This window comes from Doryrhamphus excisus, linkage group LG12 (genome assembly GCF_037039965.1).
Source record: "Doryrhamphus excisus strain RoL-2023G ecotype Guam linkage group LG12, RoL_Dexc_Guam_v1.1, whole genome shotgun sequence".
NCBI lineage: Eukaryota > Metazoa > Chordata > Actinopteri > Syngnathiformes > Syngnathidae > Doryrhamphus > Doryrhamphus excisus.
In genome coordinates this window covers 967,432-985,381 of record NC_136368.1, presented here as the reverse complement: position 1 = coordinate 985,381, position 17,950 = coordinate 967,432, and the positions used below count along the sequence as shown (strand labels likewise).

Below are 17,950 nucleotides of genomic sequence, written 5' to 3'. Positions count from 1 at the left end.
GACATTGACCCAGTCAGTGAAAAAGACTAGACTACATTAAAACCAAGCAGTGGACTTATTAAGAGCACGGACGGAGTCCACCGCTAGGGGTCAGCACCGTGCCGCTGGCCGCCTTAACAACTGGAAGGGCGGAGACTCTCAGCTGCGACGATGAGCAAAAAGTGAGGACGATCAAGTTTGGAAATGTTGAGGATTTTCTCGTCTTCGACGCCTTTGTCGTCTCCCTGACGTGTAGCCCGCCGAGGACTGCCGAGGCCCGCGTCAAGTCCCCGCAGCGGTTGGCCTGCTGCCGGCCGGCATGGCCGAAGCACAAAGACCGACGAGCGGATCGAACAATGGCAACCTGCCGCTGACGTGCACGGCTCGTCGCGATGAGGTGGTGTCATCCGTGGAGCAACCGGACCCGAACCAGTCCCGAGTGTTGTGATGGTTGCGTGAGAGGAACGCTTCCAGTCCCGAACAGAGAGCTACGCGTCTGTGCTTGCGTGAGCAGAAGGATTACACAGCCGAGCGTCGCCATGTGCAGCCCGGCTACACGCTGGTGGAGAGCCGCTGTTTGCTTCTGGATGCTAACGCTCCTACACACCTCCGCAGGTAACAACACGCATACACGATCTCTGACTCTGATATTATACTCCCATTATTTCATATAGCAAATGACTTAGTTGCAAGGGAGCGTGAAACAACGAGGAATAGTTGTACCAATACAAAAACAACCACCATGTGGAATGCGTGACTGTATACAACAACAATGTACCCCGCCAGCAGTAATTCTTCCTACATGTTATAATGTGAAACAGCCTAATGCACTATGCTCCTTTGGGAGAGTTTACCCTGTGACGTCACAGAGAGCCGGACTTCCTTATATGGGCGTTACCGAATACAAGCTATTTACTTGACATACCCTGCTTTGCTGCATTGGGAAGATTTCGCGGAGTTATCGCGGAGTGTGACCAATCACAGCGGAGTGGGCGTGTCTGGAGGCGGGTCGGGGTGGGATAGGTGTAGATTCTGGAAGATCTAGAAAGCCTTTAGCAGCGCTAGCTTTCCCTTCATTGCCTTTCCATGTCATTAGCTTGTGGCCGCCATATGTAAGAATAACATCGTTATTGATGTCAATGTTTGCCCCCCCCCAGGTGTTAATGTGTGCATGAGTGGCAGCGCTACTTCCTGTGAAGAATGTCTCCTGATCCACCCCAGTTGCGCCTGGTGTGCCCAAGAGGTAGCCACTTCCTGCTGTTGCGGCGCCGACGCCATGTTAATCTTGGGTTCGGTTGTTTTGGGTTTCTGTTGCAGGACTTCGGGAGGGGGGGCACCCTGAACTCCCGTTGCGACTTCCTCCAAAATCTGCACAAGCGAGGCTGCGAGAGCCGCTTCCTGGAGTACCCCAGCAACACCATGACGATCCAGCAGAACCTGCCTCTGAGCTCCAAAGGGTCGGGCTCCACGCAGTACGACGTGGTCCAGATGAGTCCGCAGAGGATCTCCCTCAGCTTGCGACCAGGTGAGCGGCTCTCGTCTTTTCCTGCCCGACGGGCACGGCTGACTCCGTCACTTCCCGTTCGTGCAGGGCAGCCGACGTGGTTTGAGCTGCAGGTGCGGCAGGTGGAGGATTACCCGGTGGACCTCTACTACCTGATGGACCTCTCCCTCTCCATGAAGGACGACCTGGACACCATCCGCAACCTGGGCACCAAGCTGGCCAAGGAGATGGGTCAGCTCACCAGCAACTTCAGGTTGGGCTTTGGCTCCTTCGTGGACAAGAACATGTCACCCTTCTCCTACACGGCTCCCAAGTACCAGGAGAACCCCTGCAGTGGGTAAGATTTCAGATTTCATACCTTTACCAACAAAGCCATGCCCCTCTGACACGGGACGTTAGCATACAGGAGGACCTTTTCATACAGCTAGGAAGCTTCTTACTGAAGTACTGCTTTTATACTTTTTAATTTTTTTTTTTTTTTTAAGTCAGAAGTTAATGACTTCATGCTGATAATATTGCAATTTTTTCATAAATGTATTTGACTTTTTTTAATTGTAAATGTACAACTTTATTCTTGTATATTTATGGATTTTGTAGTAAATTTACAACTTTATGCTCGTCATAGTATGAATTTTTTTAATAGGAAATGTACAGCTTTTTGTAATATTGCAACTTTTTTCATAAATGTATGACTTTATCGTATTTATGACTTTTTTTATTGTAAATGTACAACTTTATTCTTGTATATTCATGGCTTTTATGGTAAATTTACAACTTTATACTCAATTTTTTGAATAGGAAATGTACAGCTTTTTGTAATATTGCTACTTTTTTCATAAATGTATGACGATCATATATATTTTTTATTGTAAATGTACAACTTTATTCTTGTACATTCATGGCTTTTATAGTACATTTACAATTTTATGCTTGTCATAGTATGACTTTTTTATAGGAAATGTGCAGCTTTTTGTAATATTGCAATTTTTTTCTTGTAAATTTATGATTATTTTTTTCCCTAATTGTGCAGATTTATTCTCATAAATGTATGACAATTTTTATTGTAAATTTACATCTTGATTCTTGTAATATTGCGACTTTTTTCCTGTAAATTTCAGGGTTTTTTTTCTCTAAATGCACAAGTTTATTCTCATACATTTATGACTGTCATAATATTGCGACTTTGATTTGTTGATTTGCTTTGCTTCCACCATCGATGGATGGATGGATGGATGGATGGCTGGCTGGGATGATGAAGCCAAAGTGGATGTTTGCCCTGCAGGGGAACTTACTAAGCCTCACTTGCGCATCACTTGCTATATAGGTTAGCTTGTTTGTGTGTGTGTGTCCCAGTGACAACATGTTTAGCACCTAAGTATTTCGAGGACACGGCTCTGCCCTGCTTATCATCACGCTAAGACACGACCTATTGATTGATTGATTGATTATGTCTCCGTGTTCAGGTACAAGCTGTTCCCCACCTGTGTGCCCACCTTCGGCTTCCGCCACATCCTGTCACTGACGGACCAGGTGGATCGTTTCAACGAGGAGGTGCAGAAGCAGATGGTCTCTCGCAACCGGGACGCACCCGAGGGAGGCTTCGACGCCATCCTGCAGGCAGCCGTTTGTAAGGTGGGCAGCATCCTATGTATCATATACACGATGTATCATATATGCGTCTTTACTGTATGGGGCGCCATGTAAGTACTGGACATAATAGTAGGTGCTTCCGTCTCATAAGCATTCATAATGGTCAGTGGAAGTGTAAAAACAATACAAAGGGACTCGGTTTGCATCATAAGAATAATTGAAGGCAGATGATTTGGTTGTTTGGAATGTGTGGTGGGACAGAGGGCTTGGCGTGTGTGTGTGTGTGCGCGTGTGTGTAGTGTAAAAGTGCGGCATCACGCTTGCCGAGCTAACTACCGGGTTGCATCAGACCCGTTTGTTGATTGAAGGCACGGTGTGGGGGAGGAGGGAGCTTCCAGACAGGAAGTACATTCTGATGCAGACGGGTCGCTCCCCGTTCAGCAACCCCACCCACCCCCACCCCCACCCCCACCCCCGCCGTGTTTTCATCACACTCAAGGACTTCCTTCCTAGTTGCCTTGCAATTACTGGGAGCCAGCCGCTAACAGAAAACAGTTGGCACGGTTTAGTATTTTCATGATGGAAAATATGTATCTATGATTGGATATTTGTTTCCTCGTGATAAGGATGAGATCGGCTGGAGGAAGGGGGCCTACCACCTGCTGGTCTTCGCCACAGACGATGTGCCTCACCTGGCTCTGGACGGGCGGCTGGGCGGCCTGGTGCAGCCTCATGATGGCCGCTGTCACCTGGACCGGCACAATCAGTACAGCGCCTCCACCAGCATGGTACACTCAACCCCCGCTCTACTTTGGCTCTGCCTTCCTGCCCTGTCCTCCATGCTAATGACCAAAAAAAACATCCACTGTTTAATTCAGATCTGATCCTGATTGAACATTTAAAATAAAACAATCCCCACTCACGTCAATCCAGGTTTGATCCAGATGGAATATTTACCACTAAAAAAATTCCACTCCACTTTAATCCAGATCTGATCCAGATTGAACATTCAAAATGGAATAATCCCAACCCATATTAATCTATATCTGATCCAGATTGAATATTTACATATAACAATCCTCACCCTCTTTAATCCAGATTGAATAATTACCTGAAACAACCCCACCCCACTTTAATCCAGATCTGATCCCCATTGAGCATTTAAGATATAACAATCCTCACCATGTTTAATCCAGATCTGATCCATATTTAACTTTTACAATTAAATAATCCCACCACACTTTAACCCAGACCTGATCCCCATTGAAGATATAACAATCCTCACCCTGTTCAATCCAGATCTGATCCGAATTGAACATTTAAAATGGAATAATCTCAACCTATATAATCCAGAGTTGATCCAGATTTAATATTTACCATATAACAATCCTCACCCACTTTAATCCAGATCTGATCCAGATTGATCATATAAGATATAGCAATCCTCACCATGTCTAATCCAGATCTGATCCAGATTTAACTTTTACAATTAAATAATTCCACCCCACTTTAGTTCAGACCGGATCCCCGTTGAGCATTTACGATATAACAATCTTCACCATGATTAATTCAGATCTGATCCAGATTTAACTTTTACAATTAAATAATTCCACCCCACTTTAGTTCAGACCGGATCCCCATTGAGCATTTACGATATAACAATCTTCACCATGATTAATTCAGATCTGATCCAGATTTAACTTTTACAATTTAATAATCCCACCCCACTTTAATCCAGACCGGATCCCCATTGAGCATTTACGATATAACAATCTTCACCATGATTAATTCAGATCTGATCCAGATTTAACTTTTACAATTTAATAATCCCAACCCACTTTAATCCAGACCGGATCCCATTTAAAATACAGCAATCCTCACCATGTTTAATCCAGATCTGATCCAGATTGCACAGTAGGTAGTAAATATGATATTGGTATAATCGTACCTGTGTGAAAGGAATCCACCCACTGTGATCCAGATCTGATCCAGGTTTGGCAACCTGGTGTGTTTCCCCCCCGCAGGACTATCCCTCCCTGGCACTGCTGGGGGAGAAACTGGCGGAAAACAACATTTTCCTCATATTTGCCGTCACAAAGCGCCTGTACGTGATTTATAAGGTACTTCTTCATTCTCTTCTTCTACTTCTACTTCTGTGTCAGCACGTCTGCCGTACGTACCGTGACACAAATCTGCACAAATGTTCTTCTCCACCCCAAGAACTTCACGGCGCTCATACCTGGCACCACCGTGGAGATCCTGGACCAGGACTCCAAGAACGTCATCCAGCTCATCATCACCGCCTACCACGTGAGTCATGTGACCTGAGTATCGGAATTGGCAGAATAAAATCCAGACGGGATCATGTGGAGATGTTGCATGTATGATGTCATGTTGGAATTCAAGATGGAATTCCGAGCCCATGTTTATCCTGAGCTGCGTGGGTGTTAGGACGTCTTTGTCTGCTTGCCAGGAGCTCGACGCCGGCTTTTCTTTCTTTCTTTGCCGTCTTTGTGCCCCAGAATCGTGACGGTACCCAATCGTGACGGTCCTACGTTACCCCAAATCCTGCTTCCTGTCCACTTGTTTCCAAGTGTGAGTCCAAACCTCAGCATCTCTGCTCCCCCCCCCCCCCCCCCCCCCCCCCCTGCAGAACATCCGCTCCAAAGTGGAGCTGACGGTGTGGGACCAGCCCGAAGACCTCAGCCTGTCCTTCAGCGCCACCTGCCAGGATGGGCAGGCATTGGCCGGCCTCAGGAAGTGTGCCGACTTAAAAATAGGCGACACGGTGAGTCACGCTTTTCCATGTCTCTTTCCTGGCTGCTCAGTACAATATGGCTCAAGCACAGTAACAGACTTAAACTCCCCCAATGTTTAAAGATGGCAAAAAATTTGAAAAATTTTGTAATTTTTTAAAATTACAGATAAAATATTAGGAGAATAAAGTCATAATATGAAACAATAAAAAAAATTAATTAAATTAAATAAAGTAGTATTCTGAGAATAAAGAGATAGTATTACCAGAGAAAGGATAGAATATGATAATATAATAATAATATATAAATATTTGTTTTGGCACATCGACATGGAAATGGAAATCCGTCCTACGGGTGGATGCCGTTTATCCTCACTGGGGTCATGGGGGGGGGGTGATTGGAATTAAAATCACGTGTCTTTGGACGCCTTCTGTAAGGCCTGTGTTGTCTGCTGTCTGTGTTGCCATAGCAACGGGTGAATTTGAGGGTGTTGTCCAGTGAATAGACGGGGGGGCTCCCTAAAGGGTTGGGGCTGGTAGATGGAACCGCTTCAAGTCCTTTATGCTAGCAAGTGAAAGGACCCGGGCCCGGGTGCCGGTGTCGTTCACCCCGTCCATGTGGGTGGGGGGTTTTGGGGGAGGGGGGTGATGCTGCATGTCAATGACCTCACACAAAGGGAGGCTGTGGAGCAAAAACAAGTTTGTGTTGCCAAGCAGGAGTTCTTCCCACAGTAACACCGAGGCGTGTGATTTTTCCAACATGCGTCACGACGCCGAGTGGTGTTCCTCAGGGAAGTCTTCTCACGGAACGTCAGTATTCCCGGTTTAACCTCAGTAACACCTTTTCTACTCCAGCCAACGCTGGTCTTGGTGCTGGATCCAAGTGGTCCCTTTTTTGTCATTGTGGCAGTGGAATATGTCCCAATACTTTTGTCCATATTCACTCCCGGAGCCCCCTGAGTCTACTTCCTGTGTGCCTTATGGCGGTCATGATGCGGGGGCGTCCTCGCGACTCACATTTACCCTCAATTGAATAGCGGCCATCCCCTTGTTAGCTCGTTAGGGTTGGAGGCCGATGGGAGGGGTCGTGTTGTTGGCGCCATGTGATACCGGCACTTCCTGTACGCCCCAGTGGATCCCAGTGTTTGGGCAGTCACATGGCATGGTCACATGATCACACACGGTTGATGAGTCAATGCTAATAATAAATGGAATGGTTTGGACAACCCTTTATGAATTTCTAAATGCACTTTGTCATATTATTGGAGCCCTGTAGACAGGAAGTAACACCCCTATAGTCATTTTTACACTCTTATTTGTTTACATTGCATTTTGCAGGCTGCAGGCATCACAGACGGGCGGCGCTAGCCTAGCAACATTAGCTACTTAGCTAATTAGTTATCCTCTCTAATTTATTTATTATGAGTGTAGTGAGACCAAAAACCACTTCCACGCCAATTGATGAGGCATGCCTGCATCCGTGACGCCGTCAATGAAAAGCAAACGCTCGTCTCTTTTCACGGCAGGTGTCGTTTAACGTGAGCGTGGAGGCACGGGGCTGCCCCCCTGCGGGAACCGACCACACTTTCACCATCAAGCCGGTGGGCTTCAAAGACCGCCTGCGGGTTGCCGTGGACTACCAGTGCGACTGCGGCTGCACCCCGGCGGCCAAAACTAACAGCAGCATCTGCAGCTCCGTCGGTAAGGGTGTTTGTCCTTTGTCACATGACTGCATGTGGGCGTGTCCAAAAGACCGGATGTTTTAACGTCTCCTTTGTCCTCACCTGGCTCAGGCACGTACAAGTGCGGGACGTGCCAGTGCGAGCCGGGCCACCTGGGCGCCCGCTGCGAGTGCCAGGAGGGCGAGGTCGGCAGCGGCTACTCGGCCGCCTGCCGCGAGGCGGAGGGCAAGCAGTTGTGCAGCGGGCGTGGCGAGTGCAGCTGCAACCAGTGCCTGTGCTACGAGTCCGAGTTCGGAAAGATCTACGGCAGCTTCTGCGAGTGCGACGACTTCTCGTGTGCCAGGCACAAAGGCATCCTCTGCTCAGGTAGGGCGAGGGTCTTTAACCTTTGCATGTTAACAGGTGAGCTCATGCACACAGGATCAATGGCGTGATGGAAGATCAGCAAGGATCATTTCATTGAGTAATAAGAGTGTAAAGGTGACTATAGGGGTGCTATTTCCTGTCTAGAGGGCTCTACTGTTAAAAATGCACGTTTAGAAGTTGTTAAACAGATTCTCTACGTCTTATATTCTCACCATGGCTAGTATATTGGGTAATAGGAATGTAAAGGTGACTATAGGGGTGCTATTTCCTGCCTAGAGGGCTCTAATGTAAAAAAAAAACACATCTAGAAGTTGTTAAACAGCTTCTCTACATGTTCTATTCTCATCATGTCTACTATATTGGGTAATAGGAGTGTAAATGTGACTATAGGGGTGCTATTTCCTGCCTAGTGGGCTCTAATGTTAAAAAAACATAGTATTTAGAAGTTGTTAAACAGCTTTTTTACATGTTCTATTCTCATCATGTCTACTATATTGGGTAATAGGAGTGTAAATGTGACTATAGGGGTGCTATTTCCTGTCTAGAGGGCTCTAATGTAAAAAAAAACACATCTAGAAGTTGTTAAACAGCTTCTCTACATGTTATATTCTCATGATGTCTACTATATTGGGTAATAGGAGTGTAAAGGTGGCTATAGGGTGCTATTTCCTGCCTAGAGGGCTCTAATGTTAAAAAAACATACTATTTAGAAGTTGTTAAACAGCTTTTTTACATGTTATATTCTCATCATGTCTACCATATTGGGTAATCGGCATGTAAAGGTGACTATAGGGGTGCTATTTCCTGTCTAGAGGGCTCTAACGTAAAAAAAGCATATTTAGAAGTTGTTAGATTCTCTACGTCTTATATTCTCATCATGTCTACTACATTGGGTAATAGGAGTGTAAAGGTGACTATAGGGGTGCTATTTTCTGCCTAGCAGACTCTAATCTTAAAAAAACATTTAGGAGTTGTTAAAGAGCTTCTCTATGTCCTTATATTCTCATCATGTCTACAATATTGGGTGATAGGAGTGTAAAGGTGACTATAGGGGTGCTATTTCCTGTCTAGAGGGCTCTAATGTAAAAAAAGCATATTTAGAAGTTGTTAAATAGCTTCTCTGTCTTATATTCTCATCATGTCTACTATATTGGGTAATAGGAGTGTAAAGGTGACTATAGGGCTGCTATTTTTTGTCTAGGGGGCTCTAATGCTAAAAAGTATTTCTCGAAGTTGGTTTGTGATCCACTTTGAGCGTTTCCAGTGTAAAAGCTTCTCAAATGGGCTGCATGCCTGCCTTCACTAACATGACGACTCATTGGGAAGCCAAGTGAAGTCCAATTCCAATGGCTGAACGCGTCCACACAACATCCGGGTCCAAACTTGAGCTCCTGCAGCAAGACCTCCTGGTCGCTGTTCTTCTCGGCCACACTGGTGGCCGCTGTCCAAGCACAGGGGGGGCTTTGTGCCAGTGAGAAGGCGGGGGTGTTGGTATACACAATGCCCGCCTCTATTTAAGTAACGCCAACAAAACGCCCGGTCTTTCTGGCGCTCGCCGAGCGACGCACACACTCATTAAATGTTAACAGTCCAATACATCTTCTTGGGCTTCTTCATGAGGTCCTGAAGATTGGAAACCACCAGCACGGTGCTCCTTCATTCCATCTTCTCTTCTTCATACCTTAACTATCATGCAAGTGTAAGCATAAGTCGACACTTATTTGGGAACTGTGCCCATCATCCACAATCCTAATATGAGACATGAACACGTCCTTCACTTGTCTGTACCTGTTAAAGCTACAAAAGAAAACCCTTCCATTTAGCCTTGGCGTGATTCCAAACGATATAAAACCTATTGAAGCAACGTTGAGGAATCATATCAGGAATGATTTAAGGCTGAAGATGATTGAAGCCAGTGTGGTCATGGATTCGGTCCACTGTTGCAAGGAGATGGAAGAGCACAGGAATTACGGTAGCGTCGTCGTCATTGTCTGTCCTTCATACGTTGTGTGTATGGTGGAGGTCATGGAGATATGGTTTGCTGCTTGTACAGTCTAATAAGGGAAGTCTTAAGGAAGATGAGATTACGTGTGTGTATTTTTATTTGTGTGTATTCGGGGCCGGTGCGTCCCCGCAGCTTGTTGCCCTTGAGATTGGACACATGAAGCCATCTTGACAAACTCCCAAGTCAGTCTTGGCGCTGAAACAAGTCGGTTCCACTTTGTGTTTGCTATCTGCGCCGGACGCCCTTCTGTCTCTAGAATGTTCCAGTAATGCTATCTGTGTTATCTAAGACGCCCATCCATCTATCTGTGTTTATGTCTGCTCTTCCGTCACTAGCATCTCCTACCACGCTTTTATTTTGCACTTATTTACTTTATGGAGGCCAGTTGGTGCCACACACAACCATAAGTGAATTTCCACAGTACTAGTAGAACATAAATCCTGTTTACGACCTTCCAAGTATACTTTTAATCATCATTAGACACCTCTAGATATGATATAACACCCCTATAGTCACATTTACACTCATATTACCCAATATAGTAGGCATAATAAGAGGAAATAAGACATAGAAAGCCTGTTTATTACCTTCTAAATACGTATTTGTATCATTATTAGAGACCCCTGGGTATGATATAACACCCCCATATTCACCTTTACACTCATATTACCCAATATAGTGGGCATAATACGAGAAAATAAGACATAGAAAGCCTGTTTACTACCTTGTAAATACATTTATCATTATTAGAGACCCCTAGGTATGATATAACACCCCCATATTCACCTTTACACTCATATTACCCAATATAGTGGGCATAATACGAGAAAATAAGACATAGAAAGCCTGTTTACTACCTTGTAAATGCATTTATCATTATTAGAGACCCCTAGGTATGATATAACACCCCCATATTCACCTTTACACTCATATTACCCAATATAGTGGGCATAATACGAGAAAATAAGACATAGAAAGCCTGATTACTACCTTCTAAATAAATTTTTTAGCATTATTAGAGACCTCTAGGTATGATATAACACCCCCAAAGTCACATTTGCACTCATATTACCCAATATAGTGGGCATAATAAGAGGAAATAAGACATAGAAAGCCCGTTTACTACCTTCTAAATACATTTTTTTAGCATTATTAGAGACCTCTAGGTATGACATAACACCCCCAAAGTCACATTTACACTCATATTACCCAATATAGTGGGCATAATAAGAGGAAATAAGACATAGAAAGCCCGTTTACTACCTTCTAAATACATTTTTTTAGCATTATTAGAGACCTCTAGGTATGATATAACACCCCCAAAGTCACATTTACACTCATATTACCCAATATAGTGGGCATAATAAGAGGAAATAAGACATAGAAAGCTTGTTTACTACCTTCTAAATATTTTTTTTAGCATTATTAGAGACCTCTAGGTATGATATAACACCCCCAAAGTCACATTTACACTCATATTACCCAATATAGTGGGCATAATAAGAGGAAATAAGACATAGAAAGCTTGTTTACTACCTTCTAAATATTTTTTTAGCATTATTAGAGACCTCTAGGTATGATATAACACCCCCAAAGTCACATTTACACTCATATTACCCAATATAGTGGGCATAATAAGAGGAAATAAGACATAGAAAGCTTGTTTACTACCTTCTAAATATTTTTTTAGCATTATTAGAGACCTCTAGGTATGATATAACACCCCCAAAGTCACATTTACACTCATATTACCCAATATAGTGGGCATAATACGAGAAAATAAGACATAGAAAGCCTGTTTACTACCTTGTAAATGCATTTATCATTATTAGAGACCCCTAGGTATGATATAACACCCCCATATTCACCTTTACACTCATATTACCCAATATAGTGGGCATAATACGAGAAAATAAGACATAGAAAGCCTGATTACTACCTTCTAAATAAATTTTTTAGCATTATTAGAGACCTCTAGGTATGATATAACACCCCCAAAGTCACATTTGCACTCATATTACCCAATATAGTGGGCATAATAAGAGGAAATAAGACATAGAAAGCCCGTTTACTACCTTCTAAATACATTTTTTTAGCATTATTAGAGACCTCTAGGTATGACATAACACCCCCAAAGTCACATTTACACTCATATTACCCAATATAGTGGGCATAATAAGAGGAAATAAGACATAGAAAGCCCGTTTACTACCTTCTAAATACATTTTTTTAGCATTATTAGAGACCTCTAGGTATGATATAACACCCCCAAAGTCACATTTACACTCATATTACCCAATATAGTGGGCATAATAAGAGGAAATAAGACATAGAAAGCTTGTTTACTACCTTCTAAATATTTTTTTTAGCATTATTAGAGACCTCTAGGTATGATATAACACCCCCAAAGTCACATTTACACTCATATTACCCAATATAGTGGGCATAATAAGAGGAAATAAGACATAGAAAGCTTGTTTACTACCTTCTAAATATTTTTTTAGCATTATTAGAGACCTCTAGGTATGATATAACACCCCCAAAGTCACATTTACACTCATATTACCCAATATAGTGGGCATAATAACAGGAAATAAGACATAGAAAGCCCGTTTACTACCTTCTAAATACATTTTTTTAGCATTATTAGAGACCTCTAGGTATGATATAACACCCCCAAAGTCACATTTACACTCATATTACCCAATATAGTGGGCATAATATGAGAAAATAAGACATAGAAAGCCTGTTTACTACCTTGTAAATACATTTATCATTATTAGAGACCCCTAGGTATGATATAACATCCCCATAGTTGAGAGGATGTGTTGGGTATCTTATGTATGTTCAAACGATTGAGGTATCTTATGTATGTTCAAATGATGTTAAGTAATGACAATAAGAATACAGAGGCTGACAGCCTCATTGCCAACGTTGCGCAAGTTCCACTTCCTGTTCCAGCACAAGTCCCTGCCTTTTAAAAATGTCAAGTCAGCAGGTTGCACGTTCCCAAAATAGACACAACCCCCCCGCCCCCCCTTTTTTGACCTGAGCAGCGTTAGGCCAAAGCTACATTCCTGCCGTGTTGTAAGAGGGAACATGTGTCTGTGACTCCAACCCCCCAAGACCCCCCGCCCATACCCAAACATACTCTTACCATGACTATTATTATTATGATTATTATAATGATTATTATTATTATCCATGAGTGTCTTTCCTCCAGTCTGAAGGCGGGGGCGAGTGAGGGCAGGGAGAGAGAGAGGTTGTGTTTTGTTGTTATGAGTGAAAGCAGCAGGAAGAGGCCGTTTGGGTGCAGCTAGCGAAAGTGATGCTAATGTGCAGGTAGGGAGCGCCCATGCGGGTGGACTGGTGACACTCAGACCCTGAGGAGCAGCCGGAGCGAGCTTTGAGGCGTGACTCAACTTGACCGACACACAAAAAAAGAGAAAAGGCTTGGGCTTGGCTGCCATGGTAACATACCACGACCACACCCTGCAGCCACTAATAACATTCACTCTTCCTCTCAGCAGCGTTAAAAAGGGGGAAAGCTGTGGGAAGTCCATGCAGGTGATTTTTCCCAACCAAACTTTCCCAAACTGACGACTATAATTTGTCGTTTATTAGGACTTTATTCCCCTAATATGATAATAATAATCATATTTTGACTTTGTTCCTGTCATAGCAAGATATTTATTAGGACTGCATTCCTGTAATAATAAGTAGGTTATAATAATAAGGTGTTCTATGTCTTATATCTACTATATTGTATCATAGGAGCGTAAAGCTGACTATAGGGCTGTTATTTCATGTCTGGAGGTCTCTAATAAGTATTTTAGCAGTTGGTAAACATGTTTTTCTCTGTCTTGTTATGTCTACTATACTGGGTAAAATGAGTGTAAAGGTGACTATAGGGGTGTTATTTCATGTCTAGAGGTCTCTAAGTATTTTAGCAGGTGGTAAACATGTTTTTCTCTGTCTTGTTATGTTTATATTGGCTAAAAATGAGTGTAAAGGTGACTATAGGGGTGTTATATCATGTCTAAAGTATTTTAGAAGTTGGTAAACACGTTTTTCCTCTGTCTTATGTCTACTGTATTGGGTAAAATGAGTGTAAAGGTGACTATAGGGGTGTTATTTTGTGTTTAGAGGTCTCTAATAAAGAATTTTAGACGTTGGTAAACACATTTTTCTCTGTCTTATGTCTACAACATTGGGTAAAATGAGTGTAAAGGTGACTCTAGGGGTGTTATTCCATGTCTAGAGATCTCTAATCATGTTAAAAAGTGTATTGAGAAGGTGGTAAACAGGTTTTCTATGTCTTGTTATGTCTACTATATTGGATAAAATTAGTGTAAAGGTGACTATAGGGGTGTTATTTCGTGTTCAGAGGTCTCTAATAAAGTATTTTAGACGTTGGTAAACACATTTTCTCTGTCTTATGTCTACAACATTGGGTAAAATGAGTGTAAAGGTGACTCTAGGGGTGTTATTCCATGTCTAGAGATCTCTAATGTTAAAAAGTGTATTGAGAAGATGGTAAACAAGTTTTCTATGTCTTGTTATGTCTACTATATTGGATGAAATGATTGTAAAGGTGACTATAGGGGTGTTATTTCGTGTTTAGAGGTCTCTAATAATGTATTTTAGGGGTTGGTAAACATGTTTTCCTCTGTCTTATGTCTACTATATTGGGTAAAATGAGTGTAAAGGTGACTATAGGGCTGTTATTTCATGTCTAGAGATCTCTAATCATGTTAAAAAGTGTATTTAAAAGGCGGTAAACAGGTTTTCTATGTCTTATGTCTACTATATTGGGTAAAATGAGTGTAAAGGTGACTATAGGGGTGTTACTTCATGTTTAGAGGTCTCTAATAAAGTATTTTTGAAGTTGGTAAACATGTTTTTCCTGTCTTATGTCTACTATATTGGGTAAAATGAGTGTAAATGCGTAATGAGTGTAAATGCTATTCCAACTGTAACTTCTTCCTGCCAGGCCATGGCGAGTGTCACTGCGGCGAGTGCACGTGCCACGCCGGCTACGTGGGCGACAACTGCAACTGCTCCACGGACACTGCAGCGTGCGTGGCCGACGACGGGCAGATGTGCAGCGGGCGGGGTCACTGCGTGTGCGGACGCTGCCGGTGCACGCAGCCCGGCGCCTTCGGGGACACGTGCCAGAAATGTCCGACCTGCCCCGACGCCTGCGACACCAAAAGGTCAGCAAAAGGCGAGACTGGTCTCTCGTCACACGGCGCTTAGATTAGTCAGTGTACAGCTTGTAAGGCGAGGCTGCCGTTATTTGGGAGAGGAGTGATCGCTAGCTCATCTTTCCAAAAGTCTTTTATTCTGTCTTCCTGCAGGGAATGCATCGAGTGTCATCTTTCCAACTCGGGAGCGCCGTCTTCCAATCGGACATGCCAGCGTCTGTGCAAGGACGAGATCGTCATGGTGGAGACGCTCGGTAGGTCGACATTCCTTCTTTCAGCGGCTACTCCGCCTCCGCTCACCACCGGTCACATGATTCATTCTTCTCATCAAATAACGAGTGTTGCTGTGTACTGCTGGTGTACTGCATCCACGCTCTCACTACTACGTACTCTCTGCAGTTGAGTACCCGGCCTCATCACCTCATTCATCTCATTCCTGCCCTCCGCCATAATCCATAATCCTTTATCTGTAATCCGTTAAGCCATAATCCAGCATCCATCACCCGTAATCTATCATCCATCATAAGTAATCAATCATGCATAATCCCTCATTTGTAAACCATAATGCATCATCTGTACTCCATCATGCATAATCATTAATGCCTTATCTGTTATCTATAATGCATCATCCATAATCCATCATCTGTAATCTATTAGTCATAACCCAGCATCCATCGCCCGTAATCTATCATCCATCATAAGTAATCCCTCAATTTTAATCTATAATGCATCATCTGTAATCCATAATCCATTATCAGTAATACATCATGCATAATCCATAATCCTTTATCTTTAATCTATAATTCATCATCCATTAGCCATAATCCGGCATCCATCATCCGTAATCTATCATCCATCATAAATAATCCCTCATTTGTAATCCATCATTCGTAATTCATCATCTGTAATCCATAATCTGCATGTTTTTTTTATTCCAAACATTTTCATCCATGCTAGATCTTATATTATTATTATTATTATTATTATTACAGTAATATTATTGGCCAAATGCTAATCATGAGAGAAGAAGATGTAGGGTTTTTCTATATCATAAAAATATCCAAACCGGGTTTATCCTCAGACGTATTTCCAATCTCGTGTGTGTTCCCGCCAGAAACGGAGCAGGCGGGCGCCGTCTTGTGCCTCTACAAGACGCAGGACGACTGCGTGATGAAGTTCACATACTCGGAGCACGCCAGCGGCCTCTCCGTTCTCACCGCCCTCACCCAACCAGGTGGGAAGCTCCACCCCTCAACCCCGCCAACTTCTATGATGTAGCGCTAGTATATCGATGTTTGATGTCGATGTCGAAATGTTGTGTCGTCAGAGTGCGGCGGCGGTCCCGACGCTCTGATGGTTCTTCTGGCGGTGGTGGGCAGCATCCTGCTAGTGGGCGTGGTTCTGCTGGCCGTCTGGAAGGCGGTCATCACCGTGCACGACCGCCGGGAGTTTGCGCGCTTCCAGAGCGCTCGCTCGCGCGCACGATACGAGATGGTAAGCGTGTCAGAAATGGGCTTCACCCGACCGCTCCTAACCCCCCCCCCCCTTGTAACCGGCAGGCCTCCAACCCGCTCTACAAGCAGGCGGCGTCCGGCTTCCTGGAGACGGACTTCGACACGTTCGGCGTACGGCCCTACAACGGCAAGATGTGCAACGCAAACGTACGCCGCTGACAGTTAGCCGCCAGCTAAGCTAGCACATGTGTATGTTTTCATCTTTTTTCCCCCACACCAAAAACATTCTTGGCGACTTCCCAACCTTCCCGAATATTGGCACACTTTTCCGCTCCAGACTTCACTTTCAGCTTCCTTCTTCTCCTTGTGCGTTTTCCCGGAGTTGGCGTTCCCCTGCTTCCCGATTTGGCTAGGATGAGCTTCATCAGGGGTGTCCACGCCTTTTGTAGTCCAAGTGAAAGGATGCTACAATCAGTCGACTTAGCTCGGCTTTCACCTTGGCGCAGTTGCTCCGTAGAACAACGGCATGAACGGAGCGAGCCGTTTTGTGTGGGCGGGGCCGCCTGCATACACACAGAGTGTCACCTGGTAGAAATAGTAGATATTAGATTGCACTATGTTGTCGGACTTTTCACTGTGTTTTTCTTAAACCTGACCATTCAGAATCATCATTTTATTCAGATGAGGACGCCGAGGGGCCGCACGTTGGACACCCCTGTCATGCACGGACGTGCAGGAGGGAGTTGTGTTTGTGTGGACGTCTTCCTCCGCTTCTTGCTAACAAGTCACGCTACACAACAACAACACAATAAAAGAGCTTGTCTGAGTAGAAAGTGTCAGGTCTGATGTCGTCTTTTATGATGCGGTCCCTTTAAGGAATTTAGGCTTCTTCAATAAAATCATACGTCATCAACCCGGAAGTGAAGCTGTGTCAAACTGTGCAATCAAGGATTTTTAGTCTAAACATGGTGTTCATTTAAGTGTATAAAGACGTTACCTCAGACTAAAACATCTGAAACTCACAGCTTAACGTTTCCATTCGGGTATAAAAAGAAGTAAATCGCTGCGGCCCGGCCCCCATTGCGCCTGTGCTAAAATCTGGCTTCCTGTTAGCGCTATCATTATATTGTCCTCTGCTGCCATCTAGTGGACACGCGCTACACCGACACGCTCGCGCGTCTTCGTCAGCTGATCGAATGTGGGATGTTAGCATATTAGCATCAACATTAGAAAAGAAGAAGTGGAAGGTTAGTGGACACGTAAACATACCGTCAACCTGTAACGTCACGTGAGTCTAGCAAACACACGAGACGTTATTTACTTCCGTTCCCAGTTTTCGTCAAGTATTTGTGTAAGTTGTATACTTACGTTGGCCACTAGTGGACAATGTTTCCCCTTCACAACTGCT

General features: G+C 43.9%; 1 protein-coding gene across 1 annotated transcript; it reads left to right on the top strand.

Annotated features, from left to right (window-relative positions):
- The first annotated feature begins 44 nt into the window (after positions 1-44).
- On the top strand, positions 45-17,375 carry itgb5 (integrin, beta 5). The gene is made up of 16 exons (XM_058081575.2): positions 45-594; positions 1,137-1,222; positions 1,297-1,504; positions 1,571-1,820; positions 2,947-3,115; positions 3,700-3,861; positions 5,098-5,193; positions 5,294-5,383; positions 5,727-5,861; positions 7,355-7,529; positions 7,622-7,876; positions 14,875-15,097; positions 15,242-15,342; positions 16,203-16,322; positions 16,416-16,582; positions 16,648-17,375. Exons 1-16 carry the CDS (start codon positions 372-374, stop codon positions 16,759-16,761), a joined length of 2,574 nt encoding a protein of 857 aa, XP_057937558.2. The 5' UTR covers positions 45-371; the 3' UTR covers positions 16,762-17,375.
- Positions 17,376-17,950: the final 575 nt, after the last annotated feature.